General features: G+C 38.9%; 1 protein-coding gene across 1 annotated transcript in view; it reads left to right on the top strand.

Annotated features, from left to right (window-relative positions):
• Nucleotides 1–2198: 2198 nt before the first annotated feature.
• Nucleotides 2199–18682, top strand: part of LOC124113445 — a 33415-nt gene continuing 16931 nt past the window's right edge. The window contains exons 1-2 of the mRNA XM_046473793.2: nt 2199–2259; nt 7372–7446. Of these exons, the coding sequence (XP_046329749.2) occupies nt 7401–7446 (46 nt within the window). The 5' untranslated portion in view covers nt 2199–2259; nt 7372–7400. The remainder of the gene's footprint in view (nt 2260–7371; nt 7447–18682) is intronic.

The raw sequence follows: 18682 nt of genomic DNA, 5'->3' as shown, positions 1-18682 counted from the left end.
CCCAGCAAGACGCATAGAAGGAATCACAACATCAGTCATGATTAGAAAAGGTGAAAGTGAAGCAATTTCAATCGATGCTTTAATATCCGACGTCGGGAGAATAAATGATTGACTGAACGGATTTAGCCCCGAATCATTTAATCAATTTTCATTTTGCAATAAAGTAATATTCCAGTTTGCCTCAGTGAACAGTAGTGAAATACTGATGTTTAGTTGACATGTGCAAGCTACGCCTATGAAATAAAACGGTACTGCATGTTTGCTGACGTGGGTAGTAATTACAATACCATGTCATTCCTATCTCTATTCTTTTAACCTGGCGATGTTTAGCTATGCAACTACAGTACAGTAAAGTACGGTTATAACGAACTCAAAGGGACTACTATTTTTAGTTCGTTATAACCGTAGTTCGTTATAAGCATATATACAGCATAACTACAGCAAATAGTCGGGACTAAAAAGTTAGTTCGTTATATCCGTCAGTTCGTTATAAGCGTGTTCGTTATAACCGTAGTTTACTGTACATGTAAAGGTGGACTATGCGATGTCGTAGATCAAGATCAAGATGTTTTATTGTACTAAAGAGATCCGGCCCCTACACAAGACAAGAGTACAACGATATAATATCATTGTCAGTGCGTACAACACAGCTATAGAGCTGCATACAATGTATCTGTGCTGATGACGTCACAAAGTGGGTGTACGCATTTATTTTTACGAACTGACGTCATGATACTATATAATTCTTACGCCGACACGATGGTGAACAAAATAGTGCTGACCTAAGAATTATTTTACCATCCTCAGTTTAGCAGAGATTAACACGAATACAGATTTGATGTTATAAGAAGTGCCATGTGTTATATTGGGACATTGGCCATTTGTAGTTAGGTTATCAGGCTCAGCCAACAAAATATTACAAAGGGTCTACAATATTTAGAATGAAATATGCAGGGGTGGCAATGTGATTGAGCCATATCATAATGATGGATTACATTATGTTATTATAACACAAATGCCACTTTGCGTTCTATATGTATGCAAGGTCATATTAGGTTATCACTCTAGAATAATAAAACATCATTTAAGCTGCACAGTTCAATGGTAGCACCAATGGGACAACCTAAATTGTCCGCTACTCTTTAAAAGCCTTATTAACAAGAATACGCACCTAACCCTTTGCATGGAAACAATTCTTTCAACAGATTCTTACAGTCAGTTAATCACGTGAAGAGAACAATGCAGCCACGCATGATCAATGACCAGCTTCCTCGCCGCCTGGTTATCTGCGGTCCACACATTGTGCGGGTATGTTGATGTGATCATGGCAACCCCCGGTAACACCATTTACTGTTGTCGACGTCACTCGCTCCGTCATTGAAGGGGATGCTAAGAAAGCAGAGGATTAACACTTTATATTTCATGTACAGCCAGAAAGCTATATTGTGCTTACTGTCCTTTGGCGCAACTGAGTGAGTGAGTGAGTGATTGAGTGAGTGAGTTTAATGTCGATTAGAACATTATTTCGGTAACGGACGATATCGCACGTGTTTTACTTGCCAATTATGGTAGATGTGACGTTACATTATACAATACTATTAACAATCGGAGTGTGTGCTATGGCTCTCCACAGAATGGGCCGATGCTCATGACATCAACCCCTGGTTTGCAGGACATGTCTCTGACTGTTTGGGTTATACATCTAATTGTACGGCTTTTGTGTGATTTCACTTTTAGTCGTTATCTTTACTACAAACTGTAGCCAAAAGAAAAATTAAAACTGTTTATAAAATAAAATAACAAATCGAATCATAATGTAAATAACGTAAAAAATAGCTTTTCAAGAAATAGATATAACGTTTATTAAAATTATAAATTGATAAAGTAACAAATGTTTTATTTATAAATTACGGTTTCGGGTAAAGATGACAATCATGTACATTCTCTCCTTCTGGACCCAACTACTTTATGAAGTGCTTCTTCCAATCAACTTTTCATTTTTCATTTTCCGTTAAACATTTTAACATAACAAACAACATCCCAAGTGAAAGTCCATGGTCTGACGTCACCCAGGGGAAATAGCAGACACACAACAACCAGGGCAAACGCCTGACAATAACAAGAACAGTGCCAATATATCGACCACCTACCTGTTTACCGATATATAAAGAGTTAACACTGTTGCTAGAGTTGGCGACTTCGAAGGCGGTATCGGCAGTTGCGCTGGGGATGATGGCGTGTGTGCTTTGCCTAGAGTAGGTAAGCATTTGCTATAGCTCTTTTCAAAGGTACCATAATATTTTAACTGTATCATATTAACATTAATGTTTCAGTTTTGGATTAAAGGAATGCGCCAATTTAAAGTAAATGTACATCACAAGGAAATGTTATTGAGAGATGTTAATATGACCGTTTAACATCGCCTCTAAGGTTTATTTGATATACAGTGAAGCAACTCTTTTGTCTCCCAATGAAATCATCCGGATTCACAAAGTTCCGGAGGAACAAATTTTGATTACTAGTGATTTCACTTTGGCAATATGTCAAATGCTGGACTTCCTCATAGATAACTTATACATTATGTGCATTTTTGACGTGGGACATTTAGGCAAGAAGTAGGCACCAGTTGTGTTCCCCTCCTTGCTGATCTGTTTCTTTATCACATTGATTCGGAATTTCTGCTCGAATTGGCAAAATCAAAACACGAGAGCTTTAACTATATCGACAAGCTGATATCGTTAAATAGTCAATTCCTTCCACTGATGTACCCGCGTGAACTAGACGGTGAAGAGACCAGCTTCGCCTGTTTCATGTGTAGATCGCGATTCAGAGTGAAAAGAGATTATCCATGTACCTGTGTGACAAGAGGGACATTTCAACTTTCCATTAAATCGACTTTCCTTTTCGAGTAATATTCAAACAGCTCAAGCCTTTGGTGTCTACATTTGCCAACATTGGGGATACAATCGAGCGTGGTTTTTCAACGAAGATTTAAAGATCGTCATAGGACTCTTGTCATAAATTTGTTTTAGCCTCAGTAAAGCTTCCAAAGGTTAAATGGCAGACATGTGGATGACATTTCCAAATTTAACGCATCGGTGCCCAAAATGATATCCGATGAAATTCACTATTTTGACTTGAAAATGTCAGGTTAACTGATGTTCCCATGTTCAGGGGAACACTTGCCTTTGAACGTGTTTGTGACGGGTGCTACCGGTTGGGCAGGATAGGCTCTTGTTTCGCGAACACCCCTTATCATTTCTAATTTATAGAGTTTTCGTGTGATTATGGATTTGGTTTTGTCGTCTTTGATCTTATGAAGACGTTTCTAGGAGTACTTGTCCGGGACTCGTGGTTTCAGAGTTAACGGGTCCGGTGTAACGAGTTTCAGTGTATAGTTTGTTTTCAAGACCGCCTATTCATGTATGTATGTATGTATGTATGTATGTATGTATGTATGTATGTATGTATGTATGTATGTATGTATGTATGTATGTATGTATGTATGTATGTACGTACGTGTGTGTGTGCGTATGTATGAAATATATAGCGTCTAATGGGGTAAACATCTTGTCTATTATATATAGCTGGTGTGCATGCTGTTTGTGAATGCTTAGTCCCTTACGAATCATAACAGAAACGATTCAAAATTATTCTTCAGTGTTGTGTAAATATACTTAAGATAACCGGTGTCGGTTTACAATCTATGTAGGTTGATTCCTAAAACATTCCTTCCCAATTTATCGATTTTGCTCTCTTGCAGCTTTGCATAAACCACGTCGCAGTTGCGGAACATCCTGTACTGTATGAATGTGTGTTCGATTGTTATGTTCAGGATTTCCTTTTCACATCCAGCAAAAGGGTGTTTGATCAATGTGTTTGATGCAATCTATCTGTGTTTGACATCCGGCCATGCCGACATAATGCACGTAACTCTCGTCCTGGTAGATAGTGTAAGCTTAATGGACATCACAAAGAACTCTTGTACATATAACAATGAAACATATATGCAGGATACGCCCTATTGTTATGTCTTTGGCGTCTTTTTCATGGATGAAATAGGTATCAGTGTTTTTTCAACATGCGAACTTTCTTAAAGATTTGTTTTACTATTTAGATGCTCAGAAGAAATGTACAAATAATCTTATCATTCCTCCATGTCTGAATGTCTATATCTGATTGGTTTACGTTATCTTGATAAAATACGATGTATCCCGTCTGCGAGGGCAATACATTTCTGAGAGGGAGAAGAAATCCCTTATACCCCACCACGCAGAAAACAGACTGGATGTGGATTTCTCAGCGAGAGAATAAATCCCTAATACCTCACTTCGAAGCAAAAACCCGTACGCAAAGAAAGTTACGTGACATAGCACAAGGTAATCGCAGCGCTATCGAACAACTGTTTTCTATCAATTTTGAATTTGTGTTTGTAAAACATGTCGGTAAAATAAATTCGCATAAGACGCATAAAACCCCATGTTCCTTACACAGTGAATTTCATTGACTCGGAAAAAGCGTGTGGGATTTTGCTTCGAAGTGGGGTATAAGGGATTTATTAGGTTTTATTCTATTCGATTCCGGGACGTGGTATAAAACCTTACGCGGGACACATAAAACCCCACGTACCCCTCGTGATCCTGGTACACCTTATATTATCATACGTTAAATAAAATCACTAACGCCACATATTGCAAGCTGCAGTTGTGTTTCTTTTTAAAACCAACAGACCATCGACAAATGGGGGGTCCCATATATGTATACACTTACGAAGTCTCGCAACTGCAAATTCTGCACCCTTCCTTGCTGATCTGTTTCTTTATGCACATGAATCGGAATTTCTGCTCGGAATGGCAAAGTCAAAACAAGTTAATCTGGTCAAAAAATTTAACTTAAGCTTCAGGTATATCGATGATCTTATATCGTTCAATAACAATCAAATAGCTAAATCCCTTCCACTGATTATCGCACATGAACTAGAAATAAAGGATACCAGTGAGACCGCCTCATCTGATTCATATTAAGATCTATACATAAAGATTCAAAGTGACAAAACACTCTCCTCAAGACTCTATGACAAGAGTGATAAATCAACTTTCCAATAGTCAATTTTCCCTTATGTTGAGCAATATTTCTGCAGCTCCAGCCTTTCGTGTTTACATTTCACAACTATCCACCGAGAGCGACATAGGCTCTTGCTCGATAGTTGTTTCATAAAAGATACAACATTCAAGACCTCAGTAAAGCTTTCAAAAACTTTAATGGCAGACATTTGGAGGACATTTCCAAATGTGACGCATTACTGACAAAAATGATGTCCGAAGCAGTTCCAAATGTTGACTTGTACCATATGTTCCCGTCTTATTCATGTGAACAATTAACTTGCCTTTGCAAGTGTTTGTGATGGGTACCACCGGTGGAGCAGGATACGCTCACCTTTTCGTGAACATCTGGAACCTGCAAACCCGTGCTCGTGGGTTTCACCGAAGTGGTAAACGTCTGAGACTTGCATCACTTCGGGCTTTCCTCCCACATTAAGCTGACACGCTGTGATATAACTGGAATAATATTAAAAGCTGCGTTAAACCCAACTCACTCACTACCCCAATGCATACACGAATTTCAATACAGGGAATTCCCTCAATAACTGATGATGTCATTGGAATCTCTCCAACTTATTTTCTCTCTGTCACAAAGGGTTCACTGTCTTAGCTAAGAGAAATGTCGTAAGTAAACGTTGCGATAGGTTTGGAAAGCTTACAGAATAATTAAATCCGCTAAGATTTGTCTAAACACAGACAGCTTCGAGAATAGGTCTCCCAGACATTTGTATTGACCTCATTTTATCGAATGTTATTTTTAACTTTAAGTACTTGCAGTGTTATCGTTAGAAGGAGCTGTGTAAACTATGTATCCATTCCTCTCCATATCGATGAGCTCACGTAGCGGTTCTACCCGTTAAGCTCTTCATGGGAAAGAAACCATGTGAAAACTATACCCTGAATGATTTATCTGAAATGTTGACAGTACGCTCTAATTAACAGCGGTGACCTTTGACACCGACTAGGTGACCTGAAGGTTAAACCGTTCGCTTGTCGCCAGGTTCGTTTTGATATCTGCTCATAATGTATTAAACATCCCTGTGGTTCCCATGGGGGTTCTGTTGCTGGGATATTGGTAAAAGCGGCTTTCTGATCTCACGACAAGAAACATTCAAAAAATTGAATAAGCAAGACCTATTGTATTTATTATTTATTGTTCCAAACTCCAGATCTTCGTCACGAGTCCTGGGTTCGATTCCACGCATGCGCAGGCACTAAGTGTGAGGTCCAGTATTGGTGTTCGCACGTGCTATTGCTGTAATATTTTTTAACGTAGTGTAAAACGTCACTCGCTCACTATTACTAACATCCCCTGTTGCATCTGGGCTCTCATCTTATTCCAACAGTTATCATTTACTTGGGATGTGCTGATTGATCGAAATCTCGATGCAGCCAATTGTCCATTGGCCAATTGCAATATATCGATGACAACAGAAAATATAACCATTGACGTCGAGCAACAGTATCGACCGTAGCGATAATCGTATAACGCACGGATATGAAAAACAATACTCCCAAGCAGACGATGTGATTCATGGGCTTGACGGATGTGTAAAGCATTTTCTTCATGTCCAATAATTCATTAAAGTTTACATCGTGTAAGTAATTATTATCACATTACTCGTGTAATATCTCTATTAAACTGCAATCAACGCCAGGGATACAAATAGTCATATTCCTCAAGCCCTATTGTCGCCATGCATGTTTTGTGTCTTGTATTGTCTATATCCTGAATCAGGACAATAGTCTTGGAATTACAGCTCATGGGACGTTGTGTGAGTACTGTCAGTGTTACATATATTGGTTAATACCATTGGCGATTGTCAGTGAGATGTACTATATCGTCATGGCACTCTTCAGTATGGCGCCCGATCGTTTGATTGTACTTCCATTCGCATGGTCCTCTGTTCGGCTGCTTGCGTGGTAACTAATATATCTTCGTGTCCATGAATGGATTGATGGCTGGCTGGCTGGCTGGCTGGCTGAATGATGGATTATCAGCTTATCTGTTATACGAGAGAGACATACATATACGATATAATCCTAGCATACGTTCCTTGGATATCTATATTCCAGCCTTGTATAAAGTACTGTTGTTTAAACGAACAGAACCGTTGCGCGCCAAATTTCCGTTGCCATCGCTACGGATGGGTATTGTTTGTATATATGAAAACATTCCTAAAAGTAACCGTCCGAAAAGCAGATTAACCAGGTCCGGATCAGCGAGGTTCCTCTATCGATCTGTACATAGGAATGTTTGTACTTGCAGATTGGAGGGGAGGATGTGACGGAGCCAGCATGGAGCTACACGTGTGGTTACTCGGCATTCTGGTGTGCTGCTCAGGTCAGTGTCAAGAATCAGGTGTCTGTACCGCGTTGCCCGTTTTGTACGTGTACGTATCTATGTGCTAGACGCCTGTGTGTGCATGTTTGTGTATGTATGTATGTATGTATGTATGTATGTATGTATGTATGTATGTATGTATGTATGTATGTATGTATGTATGTGTTTGTTTGTGGGTGAATGTATGTGTGGGTGTATGTCTTTGTGCATGTGCGTGTGATTGTGTGTATGTGTTTATTCGTGTGCATGAATGTGTATGTGTATGTATGCCTCTCTGTATGTGTGGATGTGTATGTATATGTATATCTGTGTATGTTTGTATGTCTCTGTATGTGTGTGTGTTTGTGTGTATGTGTATGTACATGTGTCTCTATCTATGTATGTGTGTATGTGTATGTGTGTGTATGTGTGTTTATGTGTCTGTGTGTGTCTCTGTATGTGTGTATGTGTATGTATATGTATATCTGTGTATGTCTGTGTGTGTGTGTGTTTATGTGTCTGTGTATGTACATGTGTCTCTATCTATGTATGTGTGTATGTGTATGTATATGTATATCTGTGTATGTGTGTGTATGTGTGTTTATGTGTCTGTGTGTGTCTCTGTATGTGTGTATGTGTATGTATATGTATATCTGTGTATGTCTGTGTGTGTGTGTGTTTATGTGTCTGTGTATGTACATGTGTCTCTATCTATGTATGTGTGTATGTGTATGTATATGTATATCTGTGTATGTCTGTGTGTGTGTGTGTTTATGTGTCTGTGTATGTACATGTGTCTCTATCTATGTATGTGTGTATGTGTATGTATATGTATATCTGTGTATGTCTGTGTGTGTGTGTGTTTATGTGTCTGTGTGTGTCTCTGTATGTGTGTATGTGTATGTATATGTATATCTGTGTATGTCTCTGTGTGTGTGTGTGTTTGTGTGTATGTGTATGTACATGTGTGTATTGGTATGTATATGTATATCTGTGTATGTCTGTGTGTGTGTATGTGTGTTTGTGTGTCTGTGTATGTACATGTGTGTATGGGTATGTATATCTATATCTGTGTATGTGTGTGTATGTCTCTGTATGTGCGTGTGTTTATGTGTATGCGAGTATGTGTATGTATATGTGTCTCTGTGTATGTGTGTTAGGAAGGGGAGGTAACCTCGTGGATAAAGCGTTGTTTCCTCACTCAGAAGGCGAGGATTTCATGTCGCACTAGGGAAATGTGTGAAGCCATTCCCGTGTATATTCCCATATCAGCCGGAATATTACTGCAATTGTGCTAATGGCGTCTTGAAACCCAACTGACTCACTCACCATACTATACCGTATGGTGGCATCACTTACACCTACTTCAATTTGGTGTACACACTGGTATATGTTAGTGTATAGTGTACATGGATTCAGGTTTGATACATACACACAAAAAGAGTACCGTATAGAGTGCAGAGTGATTATAGAGTACGGTATAGAGTTTTATTGAGTACCGTATAGAGCACAGAGTAATTACAGAGTACCGTATAGATTAGAGATTGATTGCAGAGTACCGTATAGATTAGAGAGTGATTACAGAGTACCGTATAGAGTACAGTGTGGTTATAGTGTACGGTATAGAGTACAGAGTTTTATAGAGTACGGTATAGAGTACAGAGTGATTAGCGAGTACCGTATAGAGCACAGAGTAATTACAGAGTACCGTATAGATTAGAGATTGATTGCAGAGTACCGTATAGATTAGAGAGTGATTACAGAGTACCGTATAGAGTGCAGTGTGGTTAGAGAGTACCGTATAGAGCACAGAGTAATTGCAGAGTACCGTATAGATTAGAGATTGATTGCAGAGTACCGTATAGATTAGAGAGTGATTACAGAGTACCGTATAGAGTACAGAGTGGTTATAGAGTACGGTATTGAGTACAGAGTTTTATAGAGTACGGTAAAGAGTACAGAGTGGTTAGAGAGTACCGTACAGAGCACAGAGTAATTACAGAGTACCGTATAGATTAGAGATTGATAGCAGAGTACCGTATAGATTAGAGAGTGATTACAGAGTACCGTATAGAGTACGGATTGCTAATACAGTACGGCATATCTAAATATAAGATTATGATTATGTACCTTTTTCAAATAGACAAGTAAGTGCAAACTTTTTTAGCAAACTCGCATTTCACATCACCTCACCTTAAAACAAGTGGCCGATGTTTGAAAATTACACTTTGGTACAGAACACTGCCTCATGTATGATAGTTGTTGTTACTGTTAATCTTTCACCTACCATATATATTTCTGTACCGTGTTCATTATTCAGTTTTGCTTGACAACGGTATAAGGATCTACACCGAAACGTCGCTGTCATAGTAAAATAAGTAAGTTGTTATCCATTTCGGTCTGCTTCGCCTCGTATACAAAATAGTCAACAAACTTAGTCAAGGTGTTTGCATCATAGTGACCACAAGGACAAGATGTCTAGAATGTTTGGGCGGTCTGGTAGCCTAGTGGTTAAAGCGCTCGATCGTCACGCCGAAGACCCGGATTCGATTCCCGATATGGGTACAATGTGTGAAGCCCATTTCTGGCCATGATTTTGCTGGAACATTGCTGAAAGCGGCGTAAAACCATACTCACTCACTCACTCTGGAATGTTTGATCACGCTTCCGAGTTATACGCCATAACATTTTTCTTTTTCAAACAAGTATGGGCATACACTCGTCATATACACCATTTACGATGACACTGGTTGTAATTTTGTATAGGAAGCAGTAAAATTCAAGTTTGTATTTGGCACTTCACTAAGTTATGGATTCTGTGAAATGCCATTTTACGTTCTCTTTTTGTTACCCTGTGTTTTTTGTTTACTGTAGCTGTATTCATGTTATTGATCGCGATTCTACCATTTCGTATTGTTCGTTGGCATCAGTCCAAAATACACGTGTTGCATGTCAACAAAACATGTGATCTTTTTGGACGATTAAATTGGACATGTAGGCAATGTTGCTGAAAATTTATTCGTCAGAAGGTCTCAAATCTTCAGTTCAAGGTACCTTCATACCTCCAATTTAAGGGGCCACATCGACAGAGAACTATACTATCAGAATAAAGATTTCTTTCATGGTAATATGAGCTTTAGTAACACTAGTTTGAAGATGCTATTTAGCGAATTTATGAAACGGGAAATAGCGAGAAGTTGAGAAATAACAAGATTGTGGGTTTTAGGTTACAATATGTTCATCCTGTTCGTACTGATCACCCCCGGAGGAATTCTGGGTGAACATAGGCCCCCAGCTACCTACTTTAGCGCTTCTCGTAAGAGGGAACAAAATGGTTCGGATGGTCAGATTCAGTTACTTAATTGATCTCGTGTAATCGTGTTCCTACTGCGTGGGAAGGTTAATATAATTATATCAATCACTTGATTGTCTGGTCAAGACTAGATTACTTACATGCCGCCGTCATTTGTTATAAATAATATCGAATGATTCTGATCATTCAACATTCAAATCAAAACAGATATTTGGCAAAGTAGACACAATGTATGGATAACAACTTCTTTAAGACTGTAAAGGCGGCGTTTCGGAATGGGGCCTTATACCGTTGTAAGGCAAGACTGAATGAGGACTTACTTACTTACTTACTTTGGAGATTTAACGTGCGCTTTCCGACTGATGCGTATTTCGCACACGGGCCCGGCCAGGCCATTTAATGTGTTTCCGAAAGGGGCGAAGGTGGTCTGTGCAACCCAAGAGGGGGGTTTTAGGGGTTGCTTATATAGAATTTGGGAATTTTGAGATTTGGAATAGATGCCGATGGGATTGGGGAGGAGAACTAAGGGAGCTGGGTATGGTGGATGTTTGTTTGTTTATGTGATTTTGATTTGGTGAGTTATTGTGTTTTTAGATGCGTTTTATTAGTTCCGTTTTGATTAAGAATACGCCTAAGGCCTTGAAGTTTTCTAGTTTATTTTGTGGGTTTAGTATTGCTTCTAGAGTTAGAGCCTTGTTTAGATTGAGGGTGGTTTGTAATGCGGTTCGATGTGTTAGGTAGTGTGTGCAGTGGATGAGTGCGTGTTCTGGGGTTTCTGGTTGTTTGCAGTGCGGGCAGTTACCTGTAGTGTGTTTTTTAAATTTTTTTAGGTGGTTATTTAGGTTGGTGTGTCCTGTTTGGAGTTTAGTGATTACTCTGTCGATTTTTTTGGATGGATGGAGAATTTTTGGTTTGGTTAGTGGTTTGCTGAGCACTTTTTTGATTTGGCTATTTGAGTTTAGATATAGGTTATGCCATTTTTTGGTGATTTTTTGCTTGTTTACACTTTTAATTTCTGATTTTGAGATGGGTAAGTTTAAGCTTATTTCTGGGATTTTGAGGGATAGTTTAGCTGCTTTATCTGCGTTTTCATTACCGTATATTCCTACGTGGGCGGGTATCCACAAGAAGGTTATTTGTTTGCCTGCCTTAGTTAGGTCGTTGGAGCTTTTAAGTATTTGATTTATTAATTTAGGTCGGTTTTTGGTATTTTTGTTTTGGAGGGCTTGCAGTCCACTTAGGGAGTCGGTAAGTATTAGGATTTTTTTGTGGTTTTTGGATTCTTGATTATGGAGGGCTGAGGCCATGCCCATTAGTTCTGCCGTGAATATTGATTGGTTGTTTGGGAGTCGGAAGGATTGTGTGGTTTTAGTTGGTTGTGTGGTATGGACTCCGAAACCTGTGTGTTTGGAGGTCGGATCTGAGGATCCGTCCGTGTAAATGTGACACCAATTAGGCCAATTTTCGTGTATGTATGCTAGTGTGGTAGTTTTAGCTATGTTTGGGTCGGTTTGTTTATTTATTTGGCTAGCTAGTGTTGTGTCTATTTTGGGTATTTTAAGTTTAGGGGTGAAGATATTTGATTGTTTGCAGTTTTGTTTAAGATTTTTAATTTGGTGTTCATTTAGGTAGTTTGTTATTCTTTGGGATATTGGGGTAAGTAAGGGGTGTTTACGAGCTAGAGCTTGGTTTTTGGGGCTGATGTTTTGGTTTATTAAGTTTTGGATGAGAGGGTTTGATTGGGACGCGGCCCAGAAATTTAAGCTTAGCTGTTCCCTGCGTAGACTTAGTGGCATTTCTCCTGTTAAGGCCTGAAGTGAGGTGTAGGAGGTGCCATGTTGGGTGCGTGTAATTAGTTTGAGAGCCTGATATTGTATTGAGTCAAGTTTTTTAGATAGAGAGTTGTTTAGGGTGTTGTATATGGCGCAGCCGTAGTCTAGTTTTGATCTAATTAGTGATATGTAGAGAGAGAGGAGGGTATCTTTGGATGCTCCCCAGTTAGAACCAGTTAGGCATCTTAGGGTGTTTAGGTCTTTACTGCATTTAGTTGTTAGGTTTTGGATGTGAGCATCCCAGGTGAGATGTTCATCGAAAATAAGTCCTAAGAATTTGGTTTGTTTTTGAAATTTGATTGTTTGATTGTTTAGCTGGAGGATTGGGGAGGCGGGTTTCATGTTTTTATGTTTGAATACTATTCCTGTTGTTTTTTCTGAGTTAAGGGAGAAGCCCCATTTGTCAGCCCACTGTTGTATTTTATTAAGAGATTTTTGGAGTAAATTTTGGACCATGTTCATGCTTTTAGTGCGGATCCAGATGGCTCCATCATCCGCGAATTTTGATGTGTTTACTTTAGGGGATAGGCCCTCGAATAGATCGTTTATCATTATATTGAAGAGGGTGGGGCTGAGGATACTGCCCTGTGGAGTACCATTTTCTAGGGGACATTGGTCCGATAGAGTTTGGTCTATACCCACGGTTATTTTACGATTGTTTAGGAAGTCCTGGATGTAGTTTATTATCTGACCTTTGAGACCTATTTTTTTAAGTTTTTGTATTAGCCCATCGTGCCATACCATGTCGAAAGCTTTAGAGAAGTCTAAGAAGATGCCTGTGGTATATTGTTTATTTAGCTGTCCTGTCTTAATATCTTGTTCTAGTCGGGTGAGGTTATCTAGGGTTGAGCGGCCAGGAGTGAAACCGCTTTGATCTGGGTTTATGATGTTATTTTGGGTTAAGTAATGTTGTAATCTATTTTTAGCCATTGATTCCATTACTTTACATAAGTTTGAAGTTAGGGATATTGGTCTATATGAGTTAGCTTGATTAGCTGGTTTATTAGGTTTAGGGATTGGTATGACTAGGGCCTGTTTCCAGGGAGTAGGAACCTGTCCGTTTAGGTAGATGAGATTGTATAGTTTGAGTAGTGCCTGGAGTAGTTTTAGGGGGAGTTTTTTAATTATTTGGTAAGAAGTTAGGTCTAATCCTGGGGCTGTGCCCTTTTTCCTGTTTTGGATTACGTAGAGGAGCTCCTCCATTGTGTAGGGTTGATTTATTTCTAGATTGTTATTGTTTGGTTCTTTTGTAGGTTTGTTTTCTGTTTTAAGTTTATCTTGGAATTTTTTACTGAAGTTGGTGTTACTGCTAACGGCCGAAAAGTGGTTGGCGAGATTATTTGCTTTTTGGGCGGGGTTGGTTGAGTTGTCAATGTTAGGTTTTTTTTTATGTCGTTTTAAGCCTCTGATGGCGTGGATTTTGCGCCAGACCGTTCTGGCATCTGTACGGTTATTTATACCTTCGCAGAATTTTTTCCAGTCTCTACTTTTGGCTATTTGGACTAGTTTTTGAACCTGGTGGTTTAGTTCGTGGGCTATGTTTAAATATTTGTAGTCGCGTTTTGCTTTATTGAAGGCTGATTTACGTTTTCGTCTAGTCTGTTCTATTTCCTCATTCCACCATGGTACCGTCGGTTTGCCTGTCTTAGATGTTTTGAAGGGGATGGAGGTTTTGGCTGCGTTTATTATATAGTCTGTTAGGTTTTGACAATAGGTTTCTGGATCATTATTTTCTATTTCGTTTAGGTTAGCTTCGTTGCAGATATCTTGGAATTGGTCCCAGTTAGCTTTATTGTAATGGAATTTTGGTTCTTGGTTTTCTGTTTGGATTGGTACGTTTGTATTTCCTATGGTTATGTTTATGGGGAAGTGGTCACTACCTAGCGGGACGTCGTGCACTTCCCATTGAGTACTTTGGGCTAGATCTGCGGTGCATATGGTTAGGTCGATAGCCGACATTTTTTGGTTTATCTTATCGTACCTCGTGGGTTGGTTGCTATTAAGGAGTACTAGGTCGTTTGATTCTATCCATTCGGAGATTAATTTGCCATGATTATCTATTTTATCATCTATGCTCCATGTAGGATGGTGAGCGTTAAAGTCTCCTAGGAATATAGTAGATTTATCGCTTATTTGGAGTAGTTTGTTTAGACCAAACTCCCCAACCAGCCAACACCCAAAACCTAAACAACCTCACCTTACTCCTAGCATACATGCATAGTCAAAACTCACCAAAAGCTAGCATGAAATCCTTCTACAAAGTAGCTTTCAATCTAAAATTAACCGATCTTCCCTTCTTCCTCTTTAACCTCCATCTAAAAGAACTCACCGAATAAAATAAAAAATAAAAAATAAATCACCAATCACCCGAACCCAATATTCGAAGGACTAAATATTTTTCAGTGGAACGCCAACGGACTCACCTCCCACGGCCATGAACTAAAAACTAAATTTAAACTAAATAAAGGCCCTCACATTGCTTGTATACAGGAAACCAAATTCTCAAAAAAATCCAAATTCACACTACCTAACTACAACTCAGTTAGAACTGACAGAGCTAAACCGAAAACAAGAAGAGCCGCAGGAGGACTAATCATATTTATCAGGGAAGATATAAATTACGAAGAAATAAAAATAGACACGCCAAACCTAGAAGCCAACGGCATTAAAATCACATTAAATAACCGAAACATAAACATCATAAATATTTACCACTGGGCGGAACAAAAAGTCCAACCTGAGGATCTAAACAAACTGAATGAGGAACATTGTACAGAATATATATAGTGGTGGAGGATTAACAGTAGAGGATTAACACTTACAACAATTTGCATACATGACTGGGATAACATGAGTTAGTAATGACAACAGAATGATAATACTGACACAGCATGATAGACAGAGAACACATAGGTGGAAGCCAATGGGACATGAAGCCAATTAGACATGAAAAGTTTGCATAGGTGGGGTGATTATTGCTTGATCAGTTCATAGTAGGCGGATGGGATGAAATAGCCTTGATCTCTGTTGATTGATGGCTTGTGGCAGCGAATGTGGACTGCTTCTGATATTTTTCTTTTAGTGACGTCATGGAAGATTTGGGCGTTGTCCCAGTTGATGTTGTGATTAGGGCAGTTTCTGATATGGTCCGAGATACTATACCTACTGCATATATTCTGTACAAAGATCCTCATTCAGCCTTGCTTGACAACAGTATAAGGATCTATACCGAAACGTCGCCTTTACAGTATTAAAGAGGTTGTTATCCATATATTGTGTCTACTTTGCCATCCGTCAACATCTAAGTAATGCCTATCAAACAATTAAGATATTTGTCATAGAACACGATATGAACCTGTAGTTCCTGATGTCAAACGATCTTGGCCTGTTCCCATCGAGTCATCACTTTGGCAACAGAGATACCTACATACATGTCCGTAGACACAAAAACGTCCCATATTTACAGATTTGACTTTGGAAGAATGGGGTACACATGATGGAGGACTGGTGGATATGAAGTTGGCATCACAGATCTGAGAGTAATTAATTATGTTATATTATATTCCAGTTTTCTCTTACGTAATGATCCCCGGCCGCGTCATACCAAAAGACGTTAAAAGATGGTACTTGTTGTTACCCTGTCTAGCGCTCGGCATTAAGGGGCTAAAACAAGGACTGGTCGGCTCGGAGTCAGTATACTGTGTCTGAGTGGGGTATTCATGTTAAACTGCGGCATGGTATCTCAGTGAGCTAGCACTATAAATCGGCATCAGTCCGGACTAGTACAAGCAGCCACACAAACACACACACGTACATGCACGTCGCTATATAAGTGCAATAATCTTGGACGCGACGTTAAACCCAATTTCACCTCACCTCTCTTACGTAATTACAAATAGTCTGATTACCCGCTCAAACCGTGGTGTTGATTAACAAGCGGGCACGAACAAAATATCAAGTCGACGTACAAAGTTGTTTCCATTATCAGTGCAAGGATCCGCTGATTATGGATTCTTAACCCAGATTAACTCTGATTTATTAGGTCGAGGGGAATATGTTCACTGGCCTGGTCACCTACCTTATTTTCTTGAGTTCTCTGCTCACGATTTTCTGCAAACAATACAGCTGTGTATTGGGGGTTGCGAAAATACACTCACAAAATGAAGCGTGAATACATTACCGTGAGCACGTAAGACCCAAAATACCATGTCAACAAATCCGTACTGAAGGGTAAAGTGCGTCTTCATGGTGGTAGCCACAAGATCAATCTGGATTAGGTGACAATGCAATTTGGTTGAGCCTAGAGCCATAGTTTAAATCATGATTGTTGCAATGCTTTTATCAGCTTTTATCATTCTTTTATAGTCTTTCAATCTACCGACTTCAGTATATGCAGTAGGCAGGATTCCAGAGTTTGGCGGTATCAGGAAGAAACGATTTCGCATATCTTGCTGTTCTGCAATTTAGAGTAATTGAGAACTATTCCTAAGTTTGTAGCCATTAGTTCCTGATACTTCAGGCAGGACGAGATCACAGAGATAGCTTGGTGCAAGGTTAATGGACATTTTGTAAAAGGGAGTTAATTTGGTTTGATGACTTCCTTCACTAAGAGGCGTTTGTTATATCTGCGGGGGCACGGGTAGCCAAGTCGTCTAAGGCGCCGCGATTCGCTGTGCAGAATTGCTCAATTTAAGTTTAGTTTTTCAAACTTTGAACAGTTGTCCAAGATGTGAGAGCAGTAGTCAAAATTTGGCAGTATAAATGACGTGTACATAGTTTCTAGAGTTTTCCTATTTAAACCTTACTTAATACCTCTGAGACATTTTAGCGTAGGACTTACTGTTTTTAACAATTTTACTGATATGCCCACCCCAAGAACAATCGTATTGGAGACTAATTCCTAAATGTATGTGGAATTAAACTTCTTTGATGATATTGTCTCTTATTTTTAGTTCTGGTTTAGGAATAGGAATTACTTTACGTGTGAACTGGAAAGATTCGATCTTGTTTGGATTAAATGTTACTTGCCAGTTGTTCGGCCAAGTAAAATTCTATTTAGGTCATTAGTTAGGTAGTTTGAGGCAATGGTCGGATCTTCCACAATTACATGTATTGACTTGTCTGCAAAAAGTCTTATATTACTGTCAATACCTTCCACAACATCATTTATATGAATAAGGAATAATAAAGGTCCAACTACTGATCCTTGTGGTACTCCAGCCGTCACTGGCGTTACATTAGAACTGTAACCGTCTGAACTCTGTTTTACAAATGATCCTGAACCATTTTAATAATTTTACCTTGATGCCGCGTGAAGTAAGTTTGTGCAAAACCTTATCCAACGCTCTACTGACATCACAAAAAAACAATTCATTAAACTGTTATTCCATTCATTGTTAGCAGTGAATCCTGACTATATATGCTTATAACGAACTACGGTTATAAAGATGTTAAATTAGTGGTCTCTTTGAGTTCGTTATAACCGTAGTTGTAATTGAGAACAGTGACTGCAATTATTACTCCTTTTTAATATCTTGGTTTAAAATATATAATAAAATAGTACAATTGTTGCAATATCTGCACGCTTGATATTCCATCTTGGTTCATGGAGTCCATTGACGAAAGGATTACATACCATGCGATACCGAAAACAAAATTTTAAAAGATTTTATCGTTAAAATATAGTTGTTTGAACACCGACGTGTTTAATCGAAGACAAGTATTATTATCAGGCCCCCAACATTGTAAGAACAAACAAAAATGACGCAAACCAACAAAAATAAAAAATCACCTTATACATATTTTAAGTAAATGATACATTTCTTCACAAGTGATATCGTTGTGTCTACAAAGTGAAGGGATTAAACCATCGTGCCAGTTCATAGGTAGAATCCACTTTCAGAAACCTTACTTTAATTAACATAATCACAATTCTAGCTTTAGGTTGGCATTGAGCTGTTACAATACTTGACGTTGTTGGTGCATAGCATGAAGACAAAATAGTATAGTGGTTCAAAAGAGAGTAAATATTTGCTTGATTGATAACAGATATTTTGGACATGTAACCCAGGTAACATATAGACAGCTGTCTCTTCGAAATATGGATTTCCCC

Source organism: Haliotis rufescens, unplaced genomic scaffold, assembly GCF_023055435.1.
Source record: "Haliotis rufescens isolate VD_foot unplaced genomic scaffold, xgHalRufe1.0.p SCAF_6, whole genome shotgun sequence".
Classification (NCBI taxonomy): Eukaryota; Metazoa; Mollusca; class Gastropoda; order Lepetellida; family Haliotidae; genus Haliotis; species Haliotis rufescens.
This window is presented reverse-complemented; position numbering and strand designations above follow the sequence as displayed.